This window comes from Haliaeetus albicilla, chromosome 9 (genome assembly GCF_947461875.1).
Source record: "Haliaeetus albicilla chromosome 9, bHalAlb1.1, whole genome shotgun sequence".
Taxonomy (NCBI): Eukaryota; Metazoa; Chordata; class Aves; order Accipitriformes; family Accipitridae; genus Haliaeetus; species Haliaeetus albicilla.
In genome coordinates, this window is record NC_091491.1 from 14,467,217 (window position 1) to 14,488,704 (window position 21,488).

At 45.8% G+C, this 21,488-nt stretch overlaps 2 protein-coding genes across 3 annotated transcripts in view; both read right to left on the bottom strand.

Moving 5' to 3' along the window:
• Positions 1–16: 16 nt before the first annotated feature.
• On the bottom strand, positions 17–8,634 carry TM4SF19 (transmembrane 4 L six family member 19). Its single transcript, XM_069791746.1, has 5 exons — positions 4,423–8,634; positions 2,347–2,530; positions 2,158–2,235; positions 1,425–1,609; positions 17–1,118 (listed from the first exon to the last, which is right to left on the bottom strand). The coding sequence occupies exons 1-5, from the start codon at positions 4,485–4,487 to the stop codon at positions 932–934; spliced, it is 699 nt and encodes a 232-aa protein (XP_069647847.1). The 5' UTR covers positions 4,488–8,634; the 3' UTR covers positions 17–931.
• A 135-nt stretch (positions 8,635–8,769) lies between these two features.
• UBXN7 (UBX domain protein 7) overlaps positions 8,770–21,488 on the bottom strand; it is a 31,574-nt gene continuing 18,855 nt past the window's right edge. For both annotated transcript variants that reach the window (XM_069791745.1, XM_009914220.2), the window contains exons 9-11: positions 20,731–21,124; positions 19,899–19,978; positions 8,770–15,407 (exon numbers count right to left, since the gene is read on the bottom strand). In XM_069791745.1, coding sequence (XP_069647846.1) covers positions 15,246–15,407; positions 19,899–19,978; positions 20,731–21,124 — 636 coding nt within the window. In that variant the 3' untranslated portion in view covers positions 8,770–15,245. The remainder of the gene's footprint in view (positions 15,408–19,898; positions 19,979–20,730; positions 21,125–21,488) is intronic.

Below are 21,488 nucleotides of genomic sequence, written 5' to 3' on the forward strand. Positions count from 1 at the left end.
CTGGCTGATTGTGGGTTTTTTTAAGCTACCCTGGACATTGCTACTTTCCTCTGAACCTTATCGGTTTTGTGGCAAACATCCTCCCAGCGCAGGCAGGTTCAGGTCTGTACCCACACTTGGTCCCTGTGAAGGATTAGGGGATGAGGGCGCAGGGATGGGGGATGCGCTGAAGCCAGTGACGCCCCCTGCGAGTGCAGCGGCGGGTGGTGCGATGGAGGTCCTGGGCCGGTGGGGATGAGTGCGGGGCTCCTAACATTTGCCGCATGTATATGTGTGCGTATGGGTGAACTTCATGGAGGCTACACCTCAATTCCATCACTACTTCCCCCAGCACGACTCCATCCAAGCCCCCCAGCCCCAGCCAGAGCCTGGCTCGGCTCCTCCAGTCTCCTTCACCTCTCCTGCCCGGTGCCGGAGACAAACACCAATGCAAGCTGCCCTAAATACAGACTGATTAATGAAAATAAGTTAGTGTTCCAGCTCTTGTCTCTACATATACCATCGTGTCACATTTTGCACTCGGGCGGGTGGAGGCTGATGAGTAACGGCCAGGGGAGCCATTGGGCTCATGTCGGGATGCCGGGAGCCAGGTCCTCACCTCCATCGCTCACTGGGCTCATTTCCATCCCCAAATGGCTGCTAGCCCCAAGGGCATCTGCTCCAGGGAGGAGGAAGAGGTATCGCCCAGGTGGAGGGCTCTGCATGGAGGCAGCCCTTTGCACACTGACCCCACTCCCATTGCTTCGACAACTCACGCAGGCTGGGATGTCTGTCCCCTCTGGGCAACTCTGTCCATCTTGCACGGGGCTCTTGTACTGGGCTGGTGTCACAGTTCCTGCCATATCCCTGCTACAGCATTTGCCACCAGCCAAGGGACACCCAGGGCTGATACCTCCTCCAAGTGCCATCCTCCTGGCACTGTCGCAGGTCCCTACTTCCCCTCACAAAAGCCGCAGAGGCACCCGAGGCAGCCGTTGAGGATCTGGAGGGAGGCCAGCACCATCTCGGTGGCGCTGACAAGCAGCAGGAGGGAGAAGAGGACAACATTCCAGGCCACAATGCCCTCCGGCTCCAGGCAGGTGCTCCAGGTGCGACGATCATACAGGTAATTCTGTGCCCTGCATGATGGGGAGAGAAGGAGATGCAAGATGCTGCCCCGCAATTCATCAGGAATCGCATCGCTTTCCACCATGGAGGTGTGCCCCAGATGCCTCCTCCTTCATCCCGAGGATGAACAGGGTCAGCAGGGTGATGGGGATGGGAAGGACCGCATAGAAAGCCGTGAAAGGTGAGGACCTCTTGAGCTACTGGGGTCTTGCATGACCACCAGCAAGCCCACCTCACCCCACCCACCATAAATAATACAGACTTAATTAGCAATAAGCTGACGAGGTGGCACTGACGACTCAACCCTGCTGCCTCACCTGGTGTCAGGTTCCTTGCCGCCGGCGTCCAGGAAGGGGTAATCCCAGAGGATGCCGTGCCCGCGGCCATGCTCAGAGGCATTGTAGAAGCAGAGGGGTCCATCGGTCAAACCCACCCCGGAGAGGACGAAGCAGGCGGCAGCGCCCAGAAGTGCCAGCTTGGAGAGCACAGCAGAGATGAAAGCCTGCGGGCAGCACCCAGTGAGGGCAGTGTGGGGGGACCGAAAGTCAGGTGGGCTCCAAAATGTGGCTGTGCGTTACTGGTGGAGTTTGGTAAGGGGGCAAAACTCCCCTTCCCTTCACCCCAAGGGGCTGCAGCCCTGGGGAGCCGAGGCTGAGGACAGAGCCATCGCTGGGCTGTTTTGAGCCAGACAGAAGCGGGCGGGGAGCGGGGACAGGCAGGGAGCAGGGATAGGCAGGGAGCTGCCATGCAGAGTTTGGTGAGGCAGAGCCCATGCCAGCAGCCCATGCCACCTCTTGGGAGGTGGCACCATGCAACATCCCACCACGGGGCCAGGGGAGAGGAGGCACCCTTCCTCGACCCACCATGCAAGAGGGGGCGCCCTGCCACATCCCGCCCTGGGGCCATGGGAGAGCAGGATCCATGCTGAGTCCCACCACAGGACCATGGGAGAGCTGGCACCTCACCACATCCCACCCTGAGGCCACCCACCACATCCCACCATGGGCTGCTTGGGACTGCTTTGGCACGGGGGGCCCAGCGCTGCCTTACGTTGCGACGGGTGCCGCAGTCGGAGCAGCCGGCACATCGCCACCCCACCGCCGTGATATGGGTCGCTGCCAGCAGCACCTGCAGGAAGGAAAAAGCAGCTGGGGGACGAAGGGGAGCCACCTGCTCTGTCCCTTCATCCCCGCTCCACAGACACACGAGGAAGGGCGCGGTGCAAACCGCGGTACTCACGGTGATGCCACCTCCCCAGACACCTGGCATGGCCCTGGCTTGCTTGCTGATGTGCCCCTCCACCAGGTACTTTGATGTCCCACCAGGGAAGAGCAGGAGGATGTTGGCTGCCACAGAGAGCATGCCCAGCGCCAGCAGACAGGGACCCACGATCCGGCTGCATTTCCCCACACACATGGCCACCCTGCATGAGGATGGGGAGGAAGAGGAGGAGAGGAAGGGGCTGCCTTCATCCCTTCAATGCCCCATGGCTCCCCTACCCTGAGCCCATCTCACAGCCACAGGTGGATGGGAGTTTTCTGGTTCAAGCTTTTGGGTCCCAGCCCACCCCACTGGCATCGCCCTTATTCGAGGGCAATTTCCAGTGGAAATCCTATTTTCCACACACGATCTAATTAATGAAATATTAAAAATAAATCCAATGGTAATACTGATCTACTGCCAGTGAACAGTTTTCTTGAGGTTGAGCTATTTTATCATAAAAGGAGAAGCCCAGCTACAGACCTGCTAATATTTCTTTGTCAAATGGGTAAGGGAGTTTAAGACAATGGCAGGTCCCACACCGAGCCTTGAAAGATGTGAGACCTGCAAGGTCGACTCCTCCAAAATGTTACCAACCATCACGGCTTGGTTTGACTTTGAGTGCTTACGATGAGCAGGAGGGAGCCAGGAAAGGGGCAAAATCCTTGGACAAGGACTTGTGAAAGCACATCAGTCTCCAATCAAATCCAACAGCAACACCATCCCCGTCACATACTAGTCCTACCATAGGTCTGAATATGCTGAAACCAATTAAAGTTAATTAAGAAAAGGTTATCACCTATCCTCAGGCAAGCCATCCAGCTCTGCTGGCATTTTATTAAGTTATCAGTTCACCTAGGAAGTGCCTGCCCATCTCCAAGTGATACCTTGTCAAAAATTAACTCTCCCTCTTCTGTACCCCCAAGACAGGGGATATCCATTGGTCACCCTGGGACTGCTGACAACAACCTGGTTTGCTGTTGTCCCGGTTTTCCAGGTTTCTTCTACCCTGTGTCCACTTTTGCTTCAAATTGGTTTTATGCATTTTTCCCCTTTCCTGGTGGCTTGCAACCCATTTTGCGCAAGCTCCCTGAATCAAGCTGCTTCTCGCACTGGCTAATTTATTTCAGGCTCACTCTGGCTTTGCAGAAGCAGAAGTGAAGATGCGCCGCGTGGTTGTTTCCGTGGGAAGAGCTGCCTCAGCCCCCCTCGTGCACAGCGTCAGCGATGGGGAGGAATGGCTCAGGCTGCGTGTCCAGCATCTGCATAGACCGAGAGGCCGGGGGGCACCAGCCCAACGGGGCTTTGCGTGGCTGCAACCTGCTAGAGACCAGCCACGCCAGCCCCGGCAGGCTGCTGGGGGCTAGGGAGGGCTGAACGTGGAGGAACAGGGCTGCAAAACTCTGCTGCATGGAGATGACACAAGCCAAGAAGCCCAAGGTGGACCACCAGTTCCACCCATCCCGGAGCTTCACCTCTCCACTGCTTTCTATCCTCCCTGCCTTGGTTATAAGGAATTTAGGGCCTCTTGCCCTCACTGCAGTCCCACCTGTAGTCCAGGGATTATGCATGGTTGTCCCCCGCAAGAGCCACGAGCGTTCAGTGCTGAGTCCCACCTCCCCACTTTGGAGGACCTTCCAGAATAGCTCTTGCTCCTCAGGAGCTCACAGCGTGGGCTGCTCTCACCAGCCCGAGGCTTCTGTGGTCTTCTGTAAGTCTCCCCTTAAACTCTCCAAGGACTCTCTTGCCCCTCCACTGCTGCCCTCTTCCTGGGGAAGGCAGCAGGTCTCCTTCCCCCAGGAAGCTCTCCACAGCTTGCTGTCCCCCCCACAACGCTCCCCTTGAGCATGAAGCAAGTTTGCATTAGCTGCTTTCTTCTACCTCAGCCAATACAGACAGAAAACCCCCTCTGTACGGGGAGGTAAAGCAGCTGAATCAGTCTCTATTAGGACACTTGAAAGAAAGACTCCCTTCCTGCTAGCATGTCTCCATGGCCAAAAGCAAGGGGATTCAAGCAAAGCCCAGGCAACCCGTCCACCCACCTTCCCAGCTTACCTGGAAGTGATGCCACGTGGAGCCAGCAGCGTCCACCCCTTAGATGAGCCCTGTCCTGGAGGCATCACCCATGGGTGACTATTTATGATGTCCTAGCATGTGCTCCATGTCTTCCTCCTCCACCCTAAGGTCCACCCACCGCACCAGTCATGATCCTCCCCTCTCCCACACAACTGCCGGCTCAAAAGGAAGAATGACTGTCCTGTCTGAATGAGCCAGCCTCTGCCGGTGTTGCAGCTGATCCATCTGTTCGATCACGCCTCCTTCCACTGGCTGAAGCCACAAGTCCATCAAAGCATGCACAACTTCAGATTTTAAGGCTTCTACCATGTCTGCTCTAAATGCCTTGACCATTGCCCAAGTAGCAAACACCATTTCTCCTGGAACAGCCTGCAATGACTATGTAGGGAGAACATTTTCCTCTCTCCTCTGCAGCCCACTCCAAACACTATCGTTCTGTCACTGTGAATCCACGTCGCCCACCAAGGGCTTCTTCCATCATGTTTCACCTTATTTCCCTTGTGCAAGAGCTTTGTGTGTGGCTGCTGAATAGTTCAGGTTTGCCTCTTCTCATTCTTACCCACAGGAGAGAGTATACTAATATTTTGATAAAAGCTTTTAAAGAAATATTCTCGTGTCTCAGCTGGTTCCTATCTTCTGCCTTTTGCTTTCTTGTCGATAGCCCAGCTTTTCCTCCAGGTGTTGAGCATACCCCCATTACGTATATATCTCACATCTTGGTGATAACATTGAGAGAGAAAGGTTATTTCTGAGTATCTTATCTTAACTATTGCAAGTCACCAGACAGCAGCATTTCAAAGTTCTATCCGGGGTCTCCATGGCTGGCAGTTAGCATACAATGGGAAATCTCCTCTTCTGATCCCACAGAGAAGGTCTGACAGTAGCAGCTCCAAGATGGGAAACAGGACCAGGAGAACATGACCTCCATGTCTGAGAACAGGAGAGAGGGAAGCAGTAGTACAAAAAATGGCAAAAATGGAGCAGTTTTTCTGGCAGGGGATTGCGGGCAGCACAAACAAAGAGGAGAACTGCTTGTGGGCCGTGCAGGCAAAAGGAAGAATCTTCTCAAAGAAGAGTTCGGAGAAGGTTCATATTCCTCATGCGTTCATCATGAGGACCTGAAGCACATCAGCTACCTGGGATGTCAGCTTCCCCATCTGCAACAGCCACAGGAGATGAAGTCTAAGTGCAGCTATCTTATAGCCCTGATACAGTCTTGCTCCAATACAGTAAATAAAAAAGCAACTAGAGTGCTACCTTGCTCTACCTAGGGCAATGCACACCAGTAGCATTTGCCAACACGTTTCAAAGTGGCTTTTCCTGCTTTCAAACCAGTGAGTACAGGACTGTCGAGAATATAAAAACTGCTCTAAGTACAGCATGCCACTGTTGGCAGAAACAGAAAATGGAGTTGGACCCCTTGAGTGCCACATGGAAAAAGATGAATGGGTGAGACTGGGTTACATCAGCCAATTCCGTTTTCCTAGGAAAAATAAGCCGAGAGGAGCAAATTATCCGAATAATGATAGTTCCTCTGAAAGGAAGATCAGAGTTTGCACCAGCAAGTAAATTCCCGTTTTATTCTTAAATAAGATGAATTGGTCTCTAAAAACCAGACAGCAGCAAAGGCAAAACATGTAGGACAGCAGACTGCTGAGAATAATACAATTTTTCCTTCTCTTTTTTTTTATTTAGAAAGAGAGGAAGCATTTTTCACTCTGCTGGAAGAAAATGTGTTGCAACCTCATCTTGTGCCCTTTTCTTCGTCACAGCAATCTGAGCTTCCTACGTTGCCACACACATGATCTGGTCAATCATCTCCCACAAAAAACCCCATGTAATTCATGATGAAGCATCAGGGTGAATCTTTTCCCCAGTATCACTGATCTTTCCCTTATACCCGCTCCAGCTCAAGTCCATAATAGTAATAATAATAATAAAAGGCTAATTTTAGCCCTGCACAGCTTCCCCAAGCACCTTGAGCTGCTGCATGCCTCCCTTTCTCGCACAAGACCTTAATTACGAAAGTGTCAGCACAGCAATTCAAGTAACTTGCTGCCAAGTCACCCAGCCACAGTGCTGCCACATGTGGTCCCACGCAAAGTGACGCTGGCTCGGCAAGGTCCTCCTGCCAACTCCTTCTCTGACACCGGATTGCGGCTGAAGAGATGCCAGCTGCTTTCATCCTAGTCATTTCGTGTTGCTTTATCCTGTCACACTTAGAGGGATCTGCCTCTCCAGCCTACAGTTTGCAGGTCACATCTGGCAGTGGCTCTTCCTGAACTTTAAGGTCTGTGAGCTTTTTATAAGCACTGCGTCCACTCTCTTAACCATGCTCCCCTGCTCTTTGCTTCCTCAAACTCCCCTGGGGCTGTGGAAATTGTATGGCAGGTTGGGTTTCAAGAGTGGTTTGGCTTCAAGGAGAATCAAAGAGGCTGAGTTGAGTCCGAATCGGCAAGATCGAACCATTCTGTGCCAAACCAACCTCCACCTTGGTCCTGTCCAGAGGATGCTCAGCACGAGTCAGCAGTCTCGCCCACTCCTCTCAGAGCATCTGCAAATCTGTTTCTGCCACTAGCTAGCTAGGACTTCTCCAAACTCAGGTGTGGGCACGTTCGCTGCCAACAGTGATCCCCTTAGACAAATCCTGCACAGAGTTTGTGGCTAGAACTCAGACTGAAGAAATACCAACACGACTGTGTTAGATAATATGGCATTCGCTTTAGCTTCCTTATGAATTTCACCTGATTTAATACTTCAGATGAGATAAACCAACCCAGTTAAAAGTTGGAAGGCATCTGCAGAAAGGAAAAGTAAATAAATTAAAACCAAGAGGTATCTTTAGTCTATCCTGTATCCCTTGACCTGCAGACTATGATGAAAAAATATTTCCAAGTCAGTTGGAATGGGAAATATTTTCCTAAGCTGCATGAAGAGATCAGGTTGTTTTCCAGCCTTGAGAGGCACACAAGCAAGTCTTCATCACAGAAGCTGGCATCGTCCAGTTAACATAGTGAGAAGGAGAGGCACATATGCTGAAAACTAAAGAGAAAGTCACTTCCAAGATACCTCTGGAAAGGCAGCTGGAGCAACAGCCTTCTGGCCTCCTCTGGAAGTCAGTGTCTCCCAGGAGGGTGTTAACCACAGAACTCGGATAACCTCCCTCGAGAAAGTTTTGGGTTCGGATAAGCCAAGCCAAGGACATTTGCCCTCCTATCCAAGGCATGCTGGAAATGAGTCATGATGAACACTGGTTGAAGGTTTTAGCATGACTGTTGGCACAGTCAGTCACCCTATTCCATAACTTTTTGGAGAGTTCAAACAGAGCAAGACCGGGGCAGCGGCTGAAGTTATTGTTTCAGTGGACACCCACCCACAGTCAGGAACACGAGGATGACCTGAAATCAGTTTCCTAAGTTTTTGTTTCTCCACTGTACCTGCTAAGTACTTGCCCAGAAGGGACTCTGCTCATCAGCATTTCATGTGAGGCTGTTACAGGAATGTCCCAAGGAGCCCAAAAGACAACTGCAGAAGTTTAGAGGCTCCGTCTTGACAACACCTGTACCAGGAGGACACTGATGGTTCAGAATAGAAAGCCGCATTTTCTCTGCCTTTCCACTGGGAAGGATGAAAAGTCCTAGCCCTGCCTCTTTTTATTCATTTTCTTAAGGGTATTTTTCCTAGCAAGGTACCAAAAGTTTGTCTCTCTTCAAGATTTTGTAACCTCTAGAATGGGCTGAAGCTTTCTTGGGCTAAGCAAGCAGCTCACAGTAATCAACAATTCCTCATCAGCAGGAAGCAGATGCTTTCTACTGAAGTCACTTACTTGGTTGCATTTATTATCAGGCACCATATTGCAAATGGGCTTCAAATTCAGGTAAGCCCTGTCCTTGCTGGCTGGGCAGACCTGGAGCTAGTATCTAAAATAACACACATTTGGACTTCTCCAGCTTCTGCTGAGCTGCAGCTTCTGCTACTTATTTTGTAAAGAGAGCCAACGCCAATGAAAGCTACTACAGCCAGGATAGGAAAATCATAAACTTCCCAGAGGTTCAACAGAAGCTATGGCACCCGGACCTATTCTGCCTAGTCAAGATTCACAGACCCAGAGGCAAAGGAAAAAGAAAAGCACCCAATCTGACAATTTTACTGAAAAGTCAGATACACACACACAGGGAACTTGGCTTGATTTTCTTTCCTTCTACCCCCAATAACCTAAAGGAAAAGCTCAGAAACTCTCCATATAACGCAGGGACAGACTTTCATTAGAACCAAAACAACAACAGCAAAAAAACCCAAACCCAAAACCCAAGAGATGAAGAAAGCTACTGAAAACCGTTTGTTTTATTTCCAGGATCAAATATTACAATAGGACATTTACATATATTTATAAAAAAATGCAGCAGTTGTGTATATAGATCAGAGGTTTCCTTGAGTTTGGTCCCTCCCAGCATGGTGAGCTGAAATCTTCCAAATTAATCCTCTCCCTCCTCCCACATGAAGTCACCATCATTGAAGAAGAAAGTGATGACCATAAAAACTGACAGGCAAAGTCATAATTTTGAAAGTGTAAGTTCACCAATTAGAGGAAATAGCTTTATTTTTAAAAATCATCTATCCTATAGTCTCGTGTCTCTGACGAGGCACCACATCTCTGAATTTTACCCAGATGTTCTTCATATAAATTTGTTCTATAAAATAGCACCTCGTCCCCCTGCTCCATGTACTTTTAATATCTATCCTTCTATACCTTAAAGTCTCAGCACCCTTTAACAAGCAGTTACAAAATTACTTTTCTCTGTACTGCAGACGCTCACAGTAATTAAAGACAGTGACCAAATCCCAAACTTCTGCACTCACTCCTAGTATACCCATGTAAAACAACAGAACATAAAACTGAGGAAAGTTGAGGCACTGATGTCAAGTGCCACATTCTCCGATTAAAAACACGTGTGTGTGTGTGTGTATATACATATGGCTATATTTATTGGGAGTGGACAGACACTAAGCATCTCATGGACAAGAGGAGACTGGAATAAAAGTCATCCTGTACATCATCACAGAAAGGGTATCCATTAACCTCGCCGGTTCAGGAGCAGATAGCAGAGTAAAACCAAACTGCAGTAAGACCTCAGGCTCAGACAGAGAAAACCTCAGCAAGACTCTCTTTGCAGAATGTCAACCAACAGACCTCAACAGTCGGTCGTCAAACGTATTCAGATCAAACATGCGACTGCTGGTATTTCCAACAATGTAGATGGCCAATATAGGGCTCAAACCATGAGTTTTGTTTTGCCTTTAAAACAGTAGCTGTTCCATTTAAAGAAAATAATTTCTGTTAAAATAAATAAACGGAAAGGGTGGGGGAGAGGAGAAGCTGTATTCAATCTACTGAAACAGCTAGACAAGGCACACTGAGTCTTTATGGGACTGAGACTTTGCACTTCACCCATCTAAAGCGCATCTCTGCTACCCCTCCTCCTCTGGAGGTCCAGGACTACCTATTTTTTACTAACTGGACTAAAAAGGGATTAAACAAGAAGAAACTAGTGACATTTACTAAAAATTTTATCTCTTTCTTCACATGGTTTAGGGAAAAAAAAAACCAAACCAAACACTAGATTTTATGCATCTCCACAGCAGTGGGTACCTGACAAAACGCAGCCCAAGTGACACCTTGCCCCCAAAAGAAAAATGCTTTTAGTTTAGCCCTTGTTGCTCTTCAATCCCTGTGAACAAGCTCGGTGCTCTGTCAAGAAGAGACTCAAAAAGCCAGGATTAAGCATCCCAGCTCCTCCCAGAGGCAAGGAGTGCATTCTCAGATCTGGCTGTCATTAGCTGCCCGCACAAGCTGCAAACAGCGTGTCGTGCCCTCTGCTACAGGGCAGCTGTGTTCAAAGACCTCCTGCACAGAGATGAAACTTTTATTTTTGAGGATGCTGGCTTTTCTTTCTAGTGCTTTCAAGAAATTTTTCCACTTAGCCATCAAGAACTCAAGTACACTTAATGAAAAAGTTTTCAATAGTCCCAACGTATATCAAACAGCAAAGCACAGAATTACATGGAAGTTTTCTAAAAAGTGTATTTGAGAATCAGGCCCTTCAGTGATGAGGTTTGTTTATTAAAACACATTCTAAAAACAGCTGCCAGTTTCTGCAATGGTACAAACCACAGCACCAGTGAAAGTGGAAGCTGGTATAAGCTGGTGCAGGTGAGTATATAAATTCGGTAGTCTTTAAAAAAATGTATCTATGAAAGTAGCGGACCATGTGAAATGCAAGCTGTTTGCAGCAGCGAACAACAGACGTGCTTTACAGACGGGAGCTGTTTTTCTCCTGTAATAGCAAGGCAGCAGTTCTAGTGAGCTCTGGAAAGTAGGCTGATGCAAAACTGCTGTTTAAATCTACTTAGGAACAATGGTACCTTTGGGTGCCTTTTTATAGACAACTATATTTTACAAGGCTATTACGCACATACATGCACGTTCTTTTAATACTGATGTTGTCAACTTATCTGATTTATCAGGAAGGACAACATACTTCAGTCCATGAATGCCAGAAACTTAAAAATTGCAGACCTTAATTCAAAGCCGAAAAAACCCAACACGAGTATACTCAGAAATGTTTGGCACAGTCTTTATCTGCCCTTTTTATGTCAGTAGGGAATGCTGTGAGGTTGAAGCTGGTCAATCAGCTTGACTTAAGAGCATGTATCATCAGGAAGACCTGAAATCCTTCTCTGGGCCTCTGAAGGATCACAAGCAGCAAGACAACAGTAGATGTATCAACAGCACCTGGCAGGAAAAGCCAGTGCTCGTTTTGCCTTCTGTTTCTGAATACGGGTTGTGACTGTGACTATTAGCTGCAATTAGACATTAAATGTCAAAACAAAGCATTGTTAGATGAAAAGCACATGCAAAGGAAACTTCTCCACGAGCAGCAAGAAGCTACAGCTTGAAACACGTTAGCTCTGTTTAATTCTCTTCTCAGAGACTTCCACTGTCTACATGCACTTCTGCTCCTCCAAACTCATGTCAGTCCTTGCAACACAACACACAAATTATGGCCAAGCAACACTCATATGAAGCCACAAACCACAGCCTTTGAAGGATTTTTTTTTTTCTTTGTCCTTCATATTTCAACATCTTATTTTGCAAATAGAGAATTAAGGCATTTTTTTCCAACCTTGTGAAAAGCAACTTGAACTTCAGATTTAACATCTAGAAGCAATGGTGACAAAGGCTTTTTATAAATAGAGCCCAACTACTTTACACTTTCACTGCTACAAGCTGTTGCAGGCATAACTTGGTTAATGTTTTCAGCCACGTTCCTCAGGCCACCAAAACACAAAGCCTTCAGAGTTTGGAGGAACAACATGAATGACGTATCCTGGTTGGTGCTTAACAGCTTTCAGCCACCACTGCACAGCTGATCGATGTGTGTGCTGCAGCACTGTTTTTATTTGGGTTGGGAAGAAGGGGGATAGAGGGGAGAGGAATGAAGGGAGAGAGAAGCCACATGCGAGGACACATATTTCTTAAAAACTTTTTTTCTCTGCCTCCTGCTCACAGACCAAAGCAAAAGAAAACTGAAAGAAAAAACACATAGTGCCAGAAAAACAAACCAAAACAAACAAGCTCCTAACTTTTTGGAACAGAATAAACTACTAGGAACTGCAAGACAGAAATAAAATCCCATTTTCAATGTAAATTTTCAATTTTACATTCTTCTTTCCCCATTAGGGGATTAATATTTTTCTAAGTAAAACCTCAAAAAAAAAAAATTAAGTGAGAGCATAAGCACTCCTGGTCCTACTACACCAGCAGGCAAAACCATTTACTGTGCTCGAGAGGCATGTTTCTTGATGGTTTAAAAATAAACTTGCAGCAGCCAAGTCCAACAATTGCTTCCTTGCGAGAGAAGTTACTGAACATAACAAAAGCAATGAAAAGCTAACTAACCTAGGGCTCCCTGTTTGTTTTTGATAGCAAGATGATGAGCATAAGGTTACTGCTTTTCTTACAGCTGAGCAGAGAAGAAAGGAATTGTCAGCTGCCCGCTGCCCTGCAGCACGCACGCTTAGCTCTGAAAAAGAGGGTAAGAAGGGAAGGTTCACAGTAGGGGACCACACAGTGCACAATCTCTCCAGCAACAGAACCCATGGAAGAAGTTCAGCTCTTGTCCGCAGTGTGGTTTCCCCTCTTCCCCACTGCTGATACAGCTGTTAGTTATTTTGTATCAGAATGCTTCAACATATCACAGCCTAGCCCCATGTACATTAGTACCACAGGGGAGGGGCAGGGGGAAACAAGAGAAGCTACCAATAAAACAGACCTAGGACTGAAAAGGCAGAGTCAATTTTCTATGTATAACTTAACTGCTAGAAAAGTTGATGCAAACAATGTTCCCAGAGCAGATACAAACCCAAGCCTGTGCAAAGTGAGTTGGCCCTCCACCAGCAAACACAGCCAGCCTGCAACAACTCAAAAGAGGAATCGAGGAATCAGCAGAACCACAAAGGCTCCCTGCCTTACACTGGCAGGAGAGCAGGAAAGGCCAACATGCTCCCAACCCCAGCCTGCTTGAGGGACACAAAAGGAGTATCTATACATGTGTTGGGTACTGCATCCTGTTGGCAGCCTGCCTTAATTTTCCTGTGGCTAACCACAGAAGAGGTAATGAGTTTCAAGGCAACAAAGATCAGAGTGAGTTATTTCAACTAGACAGCTGAAGCTACTTAGGGCAGCATTAGATCTACACGGAAAGGGTTTGCTTCTGTCCTGCTCTCTCGTACGACCAACTCTGAGTTATGAATTTGGATATCCTAGTAACACAAAGGATCCTTCAGTCTACAGGTGCCACTGCTGCTTCACAGGCCAAACACGAACATCCCCTCCTCCTCTGCTGGCCTTGCAATTCACTTTCCAATGCTGGGAAGCAGCCTCCATGCCAGGGTCTCTTTACAAACTAAAAATGCCATCTGATGTCACATGAACCATTGACCAGGAAACCGTGATCAGCTTTCGCTTTCCGGATACTGCATCTTGCAGTAGAATGCAACATAGCTCTTGTGTAGAAGGGAAATCAATTTATGCAATTGTATGATTACACATAAAACCTCAGTTATGAGCAGAAGATAGGCGTGAGCTAATATTATCATGGAGAATGCAAGACATTTTCTGTGATTTCCTTAAAGACTCCAAAGTATGCAGGCTAGTATGAAATTAAAGGCAAATATCTTGAAAAGTTTTAGTCTATGGTAAATTTCTGACCACTAAAGTCTTTTTCTTTAACAAGTATAATCATCTGACAGTTGCAGAAAAAGTTAGCAGTTATGGTAGGTCTCACATGCCTTTTTCCTCACTGATGAAGAGCACACTAACTTGAGTTCTTAGTTGTAAATACACAGATTCGACATCCATCTTGAGGATGGCTGTGTTTGTTAACTTTTATCCCACTGTAATACCTATTGTAACACTAACTGATCAACAGCTCAATGTCTATGAGAAGACACTGGAAAAACAGGGCACTGCGCAGCCCAGTGTACACACAGGATATGCCTGCATGACTTCTGGTGCCAGCTTCCAGAGCTGAAAAGAAAGCCTAAATAAAGCAGCAGCTTTCCATACAGCCTTCCAGATTTAGAGGTAAGTGACTGTAGATGAAGAGCATAAAAAGCAGCCTAGAGCATTCAAGCCACCAGGCTGTGAAGTCTTTTATAAAGCATTAATTCATTCCACAGTTTGACAAGGCTGTGTATGTTTTTAATTAATGAAAGAAAACCTGCCTAGGACTTGCTGTCCTGCTCACTTGCAGTCAGTGCTCTAAAACCCCTGCAAAGCTAGTCACTCCTGGGGAAAACAAAACAAAACACCATGCAAAGCAAAAAGCCAACTAACTGTCAAGTTTTTATGACAGGTGTTTTCCAGAGAGTCCAAGTTCTTTACAGTATCTTGTCCACTTTCTATCATTTGCAAAATCCTGAGAGTAAGTAAAAAAGAGACATTTAGGGGATGCTGGGAAGAGAACAAATGGAACCCCCACCTACTTCTACCAAGGAATCAGTTCTGCTCTAACAGTGGACATGCAGCTTTTCCTCTGGGCCAAGCAGTCAATCCCATATAGAATATAGTTGGGGGTTTTTTGTTGGTTGGTTGGTTTTTTTGCTATGTCCACTGGCAGCATTTAAAGCAGAAGGAAAACATGCATGCAATCTAGAAACCTTGAAATTAGATGGGGGCAGAGTATCTCACCACAGCTTAACCCAACTCCTTCCCCAAAACCAAGTTTTTGCAGAGCGCTAGATAAGCAAACCCTTGAGAAGGCTGTAAGGTTAATGGAGACCTTTCGTGGAGAGAATCAAAACAAAGGAAAGACTGTACTGAAGATTACACTCTCTCCTTATAGACAGATGACACAGTGCCTTATCACACACTATTTTCAAAAATAAATTAAACAAAACAGATTTAAGAATAGCAGCGAGAAGGGTATGTATATTATGGCCACTCCAAGCCCCAGCATACTGGATACACAGATCATCGTTTTACTTTATTCCATGAAAACAATGGAAAGATGTTCTTCCTAATGCTCTCTGCAGGGCCCAAGCTGAGGAAGAAAATAAAACTCTGAACGCTCTCATTTGGTCACTAGAGCAGGAGAAGGGAAGAAGAAAGAGAAGGGCCAGCCAGCTGCCTGCCTGATTTCAGCACTGCAATCCTATGACCCTCAACTGCATATTTAATGAATTGGTGTCCCAGGCAAAGAGGAGAGGGGAGGAAGGCTGGGAGAACTCAGGCCACCGTGCTAATTCCTTTCCTGCACAAACACAGTCTCTTGAGGACACAGGCCTGCCTCCTGTAATGTGATCTCATAGTCCAGATGGGAGAGTTTCCTTCGAGGGAAGTTGGTGAGAAGTTCAAAGCGTTCATTGGGGTATCCTTTTGACTGGACATGTTTCACAAGAGCCTGGAGAGAAAGAAAGGCAAAGAAGTGTCATATAATTCAAAACAACACAAAAGAATGTAAAAAAATAATCCCATTTTCCTTTAAAAAAGGAAGTTTGTAATCACAAAGGAAATTTTGAAGTTTTGCATATAGTATAAACCCTCTTTAATATCTAATCTGGCCCACATGGTATGAATGATCATAAAAACTAATTACCAAGTGATCCCTTACCTAACTGATTCTTTCAACAGAAGGAAGACATACATAATAGTACATTAATTCAAGCAAGCTGAATTCCACATCACACATTCAAGTCACAGTAAACTAAGATTAAAAAAAAAAAATAGAAGCCCCCTCACTTGTTTATCAGACATTACCCTTACACTAAACCTAAAAGCCACCAAAGAAGCATTTTTGTGGTGTAGCATTGACAAAAATAAATGCAGTATTTTTACTCCCCCCACCCCCCCCTTGCCTTCAAGAAACATGAGGTTTTGGGGTGGTTTTGTTTTTTAAAGCTCTTTCCAATTCACTGACTTCTCTGCCTACAAAAGCAATTGGGGCAGGATACAGAGGGCATTGGGATCAAGGGCTATCAGCCTCACAACCCAACAACCAGACCTATCAGGAAAAGCTAATGTCCATGCTATGATGAGAGAGATTTCCCAAGTTCATCAGGAAACACAGCAGATGAGCGTAAAGCATGAATAGACAGGGATAGAGAAATGGAGGTTGGCAGAACAGTAGGGGATACAGCAACAGTAGCTTTTTAAAGAGGGGAAAAAAGATAAATCAGTATGTAATAAAACAGAAACTATGAAAAAATAAGGGGGTCCCAACAATACTGTTCACATAGTTTTGGTGGGCAACTTATGCCAGTAAATTAAGTGTAAGGAAGTAAGCTAGCAGTATTAAGCTTCCACTAGTACTAATTATTGCACTAGCTTCCCTTCGCTATTTAGCTGCTGCTTTGGGACCACAGCAACACAGCACACAGAAAAAAGTGGTTGCAAACAAGCACTTGGCAGTTACTGCTGCAGCTCACAGACAAGGTGTTCGGGAGATCACTTGGATGGCTGCTCATTTTAATGTTTGCGTTCTGGTAGGAAAGCTGTCGATCATATGGTGCTGACATGACGCAGGATATGGCCTCCCACAACAGCAGCATTCTTCCTAACGTTTCAGAGGCATCAATGCAGATGGTGCATGAGGTCAACGAGCTGCAGGAAGAGGTCAGCTTGTTCTGCTGCATCAGGGAAGATGAGCAGGAAAGCAGCAGGATGCTGGCAGCAACACTGCAAGGGCAGGAACTGAGGCCTTGTGGTGCAGACAGAATGGGATGACCAGAAGCAAGACACTAATGCTGGGAGGACAGCAACTTGCAAGATAAGGCACCCTGAAGACCTGTGGCAGCAAAACAACAGCTCTCCTCTCATTTGGGGCGCGGGGGGCAGGGGAGAGGGGGAAGTGGAAATCAGTTGAAAAAATGATATGAAATCTTGACAATAAATGGGGAGGACAAACAAGTTCCACTGGAAGACACAACTGGATGCACTGGTCCACCTCAGCATGTCAAAACCAGCAGGGAGAAGCAGTGCGTGCTGGTGGAGGGGACTCCTCCTGCAGGGGACTGAGGCACCCAACTGCCAACCTAACTCTGAGTCTTGGAAGCCTGCTACTTGCCTAGAGCCCAGATACAGGGTGTCACGGAGAGACTGTCAAAACTCATCAAGAAAGCTCAAATGTGTCACTGCTGCAAGGGTACACTGCAGACAGGAAACCTGAGCTGCATCAACAAGCATAATGCCAGCAGATCAAGGCATACGATTACGCCACTCTTCTTGGCCATACTTGGAATACTGTGTTCAGTTTTGTTCTCTACACATTCAAGAGGGACAAGGAAAAACTGGAGAGGAGCCAGTGGAGGGCATCGAAACAACTAGAGTATAGGACATGCCTTGGTACATGAATGAAGGTTGAAGGACTTGGCTTTGTTCAGCTAGAAAGGAAAAGGCTCGGTGGCAATACCATCACAGTGTTCCAATACAAAGAAGATAAAGGCATTTCTTTCACAAAGACGCACGGTGACAAGAGACAACCACACAAGTTGCTCCAGGGGAAATTTAATCTGTGTATAAGGAAGGAATTCTTTACCATGAGAGAAATTAAACTTTGGAGTAAGTTGCCCAGAGAACTGGTAGAATGTCCCTTGCTGGAAGTATTCTAGACTCAGCGTGAGAGGGCCCTGGATAACTTCATCTACAGCCCTGCTTTTCAACAGAGGATTAGACCAGATGATCTCCAGGGATCCTTTTCACCCTGGACCTTTCCAAGATTTGATGACTGCAGAACAGCCAGGGAAGTACCTGCATGGAGATTTCTTCTGAAGTCATCAAAATCCACACACAAACCTTTGGCATGAGGAGAGTGTTGCCCCAACCTCCTCTTTTATCTGTACTGTTCTCCAACTGGCTTTGCAGATTACAATGCCTGTGTCTGATGTGGAATGCAAGTAAGTGGGTTTGACTTCCTTTTCAGGCAACTGTCCCGTTTAAAGGCCACCCTTTCCTGCACACCTTATAACACTTGGTAGACAACAAAAGTTATTCAGGCAATCAGTCAGCGGTGCGAAGGGCTGAGCTGCTGAACAGAGTGAAGTCAGCCTACTAATTGCTTCTATAAAAAGGCAGTGTTGCCTTTTTTTTTTTTGCCTGGGGGAAAAAGGTATTACGGTAATATTGGAGGCAAAAGCACATCCTGGAGATAACAGTGTGTAAAGAACACACTCTTGATCGATAACAATACAATAATTTAAAAAAAAAGTTTTTCAAAATGGTCAGTGTTGGTGGGAGAACAACTTCATATCATCAGTTAAAACTTCTAAAGTGCAACTGTCTCCTTAAACAATTTCTTTTTATAGTTCTGGACAGCTTTAAAATGGGAGCAACTAAGGGCTAAAAAAAAAAAAAAATCAGCATGGAAATGATGCTCACAAAGAAACATCTGAGACTCAATCTTGATCTGACTGAAATAGCTTTAAAAGATCACATGATGTGAGCACAAAAGCTGCCTGTTCAGCTCTGCAATAAAAAGACATCTTTACCCACAAACCTTGACTCACCTAAATTCCTCTGCTGACTCTAAAGCAGACAGCAGCAAAGTAAATCACATGCTGAGATTAACTTCCTTTAACTACCGCAGTCCATAAAAGGAGTCAAACCAGAAGTCAGGATTATCAGGAATATATCAATATTACACTTATGTACCACCTAAATAAATTAGTTAAGTATTCAGAAGTGCTACATGTTTAATAATACATGCAACTTTAATAGACTTTTTTCAAAAAGCAGTTAAGATATAATAGAGTACTTTGAAAAAGACTATACACCAATGACTGCTACAACAAAACAAGAATGAAGGTCTGAAAGTAAAGCTGGTTCCTACAGTAAGAGCAATGCTCTGCCAGTGTTCCTCAGTCTTTATATTTCAGCCCCAAGACTCCACATGTAGCACTGTAGGCAGTCTACATCCTACCTGCTTACGCTTGGTTTTGAGAGCTGACAGTGTAACAAAAGCAACTTTTTAAAAATCTTTTATTTTCAAGCAAAAGAGTTAAGGATGAGAATATGAGCTTGAGACACTGTACATTTCTAGAGTGCTGCAGACTAGGTTATAGTCTCAACTTCTGTAAAAGATGTGACACTTTTCTCCTAAATCTGCACAAGATCCTCTGAAGAGACGTGCTTTTGCCTTCCCTAACAGTTCAATGCAGAGATTTTAGGTTGATTACATTAAAGTGAGCTTTAACTGGCCACCATGTCATGAAAACTCATGGCTAACAGGAATACAGTGACCTCTTAACACACTGCTTCCAGATAAGCACCTCCAAAATTTTGATGGAAATGCCATCCACATCAACTTCTCCACGGTAAACAAGCCCAAAGCACAGCTGAGACACACACCTGAAGCATAGTAATTAAATATTATAATAAATTTGTTTTGGGAGAACTTCCTCCAAAGTCTGCTCCGTCATCCACATCCAGAAGGGAGTGTGGAAGTACAATGAAAGAGATGGAGAACAAGAATGAAGAGTTTTGCCTTTGATTTTACCATTGTGTGACCATGGGCAACGACTGAACTTTTAATTTAGAAAAAAAACAACAAAAAACCACCCCACAAACAAGTGAGCTGAGAGTATTTTATGGTAATTTAATGATTAATGCAAAAGCCATTTAGAGTCATTTTAGAAAAGAAACTAGCAGGCTTGGGACTAAGGAAGACCCTGGAGTGTACCCACAACCTAAGCAGCAATGGAAACATACAGAGCCAGCAGAGTCTGTTGATCAGAAGAGAGGAATGACACGGAAGAAACACAGCAGAATGACAGTGCAAGCACTCCCTGGATATACCACTTTCACTAGAACCGATTTCAATAGTGCCATCACAGGAAAAGAAATTCTCCAGTTTCAGCTCTCCTATACTCAAACAAGGATTCCGATTAACTCCACTCACCAGAAGTTTAGCTTGTTCAGGCAGTGAAATTTGTTCCCTCTTTCCATCTGGATACCTTAGCATCAGCTGTGCCTTTGGTCCTAGCATAAAGGAAGTTACTACAAGTTAAAAAACAAGGCAGGTGAATTGAGCTCGTCCATAGATTTTAGGTGGCACACTTTACTGCGCAGCTTAGCAGGCTTAGGGACTGGAGACAAATACAAGGTTCCAGTCTATGAAGATATACTTCTACCACATGCATTTAAAATATACACATCACACTCAGGACTCTTTCAAGAGTTAATAGTAGTGACTGAAACTGGTCGGTGTTCCCAGAGAAAAGCACACTGTGCTACCTCTGCCTTTGAGACCACCTCACTCTGCTGCATCCCAGCTCAGGCACCACAGGGAGGAACAGAGACTCAGGGGACTTGTTTGTATTAGCCAAAGTTGCATTACTAAAACTCAGTCCAGACTGTCAAGGCAGCCAAGCTAACTGAGCAGGAGGTGGGGCTGATGTTATTCTGCTTCCCTCTACCATACTGGTAGAAGGTCTGTCATATGCACCTGCATTACACCAATGTGTATTTTATCTGAGGACAAAGTCTCAAACTAATAAACTTGAGCTCAGTGACTAACGCAACTGCAGTTTGCAGCGTCACTATGCCAAAGTGGTGCTGCTGGCAAGGTGAATCGCTCAAACATCTGGTGTCAAGGAGGGAGTAAGACAGAAGAAAAGATTTAGCTTTTCAAAACAACAGATGAAACCGTACTGTCAGCGTATAAAGATTTTCAGGAGAAAAAAACGGAACACAAGTCACTATAAAAAAAAAAAAAAAAAAAGGCAACTTACCATTCACATCTAGGCCCTGAAATGTACTCTCAGGCTTGTCAGTTGACTCCTCCAGTATCTCTGCATCAATGCAGGGCAGTACTCTATGATTTGATGTTGTCCCAGGCTCAGTCCTTGCAGGGGGCTCAGGTTGAGGCCTCCGGCTCTCCTCTTTTTTATACCCCAAGTCCTTATGTGGAGACTTCCTCAACTTGGCAGGATTCTCTGATTCTTCCTCCTCCTCAGATCCACAAACCGAAATAAACTCTTCGCTTCCAGAAAAAAGCTCCGACTCTGACTCCTCATCTGACCGACTCTCCTGCTTGGCCTGTGAGGAATCAAAATGCGTCTCCTGTAACGAGGCTCTGATAGCAGCTTCCAACTGGCTGTCCTCACTGGCATCAATGAGACTCTCCTGTTGAATACAGACATAACACAAATACATAAAAATGGCTTTTAAATACGTACTGGACATCAGTCCTCCAAAGAGAAGCTACTAAAACATCAGGAACAAACAGCATGGAAAGCTAGTCATGCTATGACTACTGAATGATTTCTCCTTGGAGTTTCACATGGAGTAATATATTTTCCTTCCACACATGCACAATTGTGTGACTGCTAAATCCAAAATAAATGCCGAAAGCATAAACTGCACAACAAAAATAGTTATCACAGGAAAAGGCATTCCCCAGCGCACCATTTTTTGCATACTCTTGCGCTATCTCATTAAGTCTGTTTATACTACTGAATGGGAAATCAGTACAGTTGAATAAAGACAG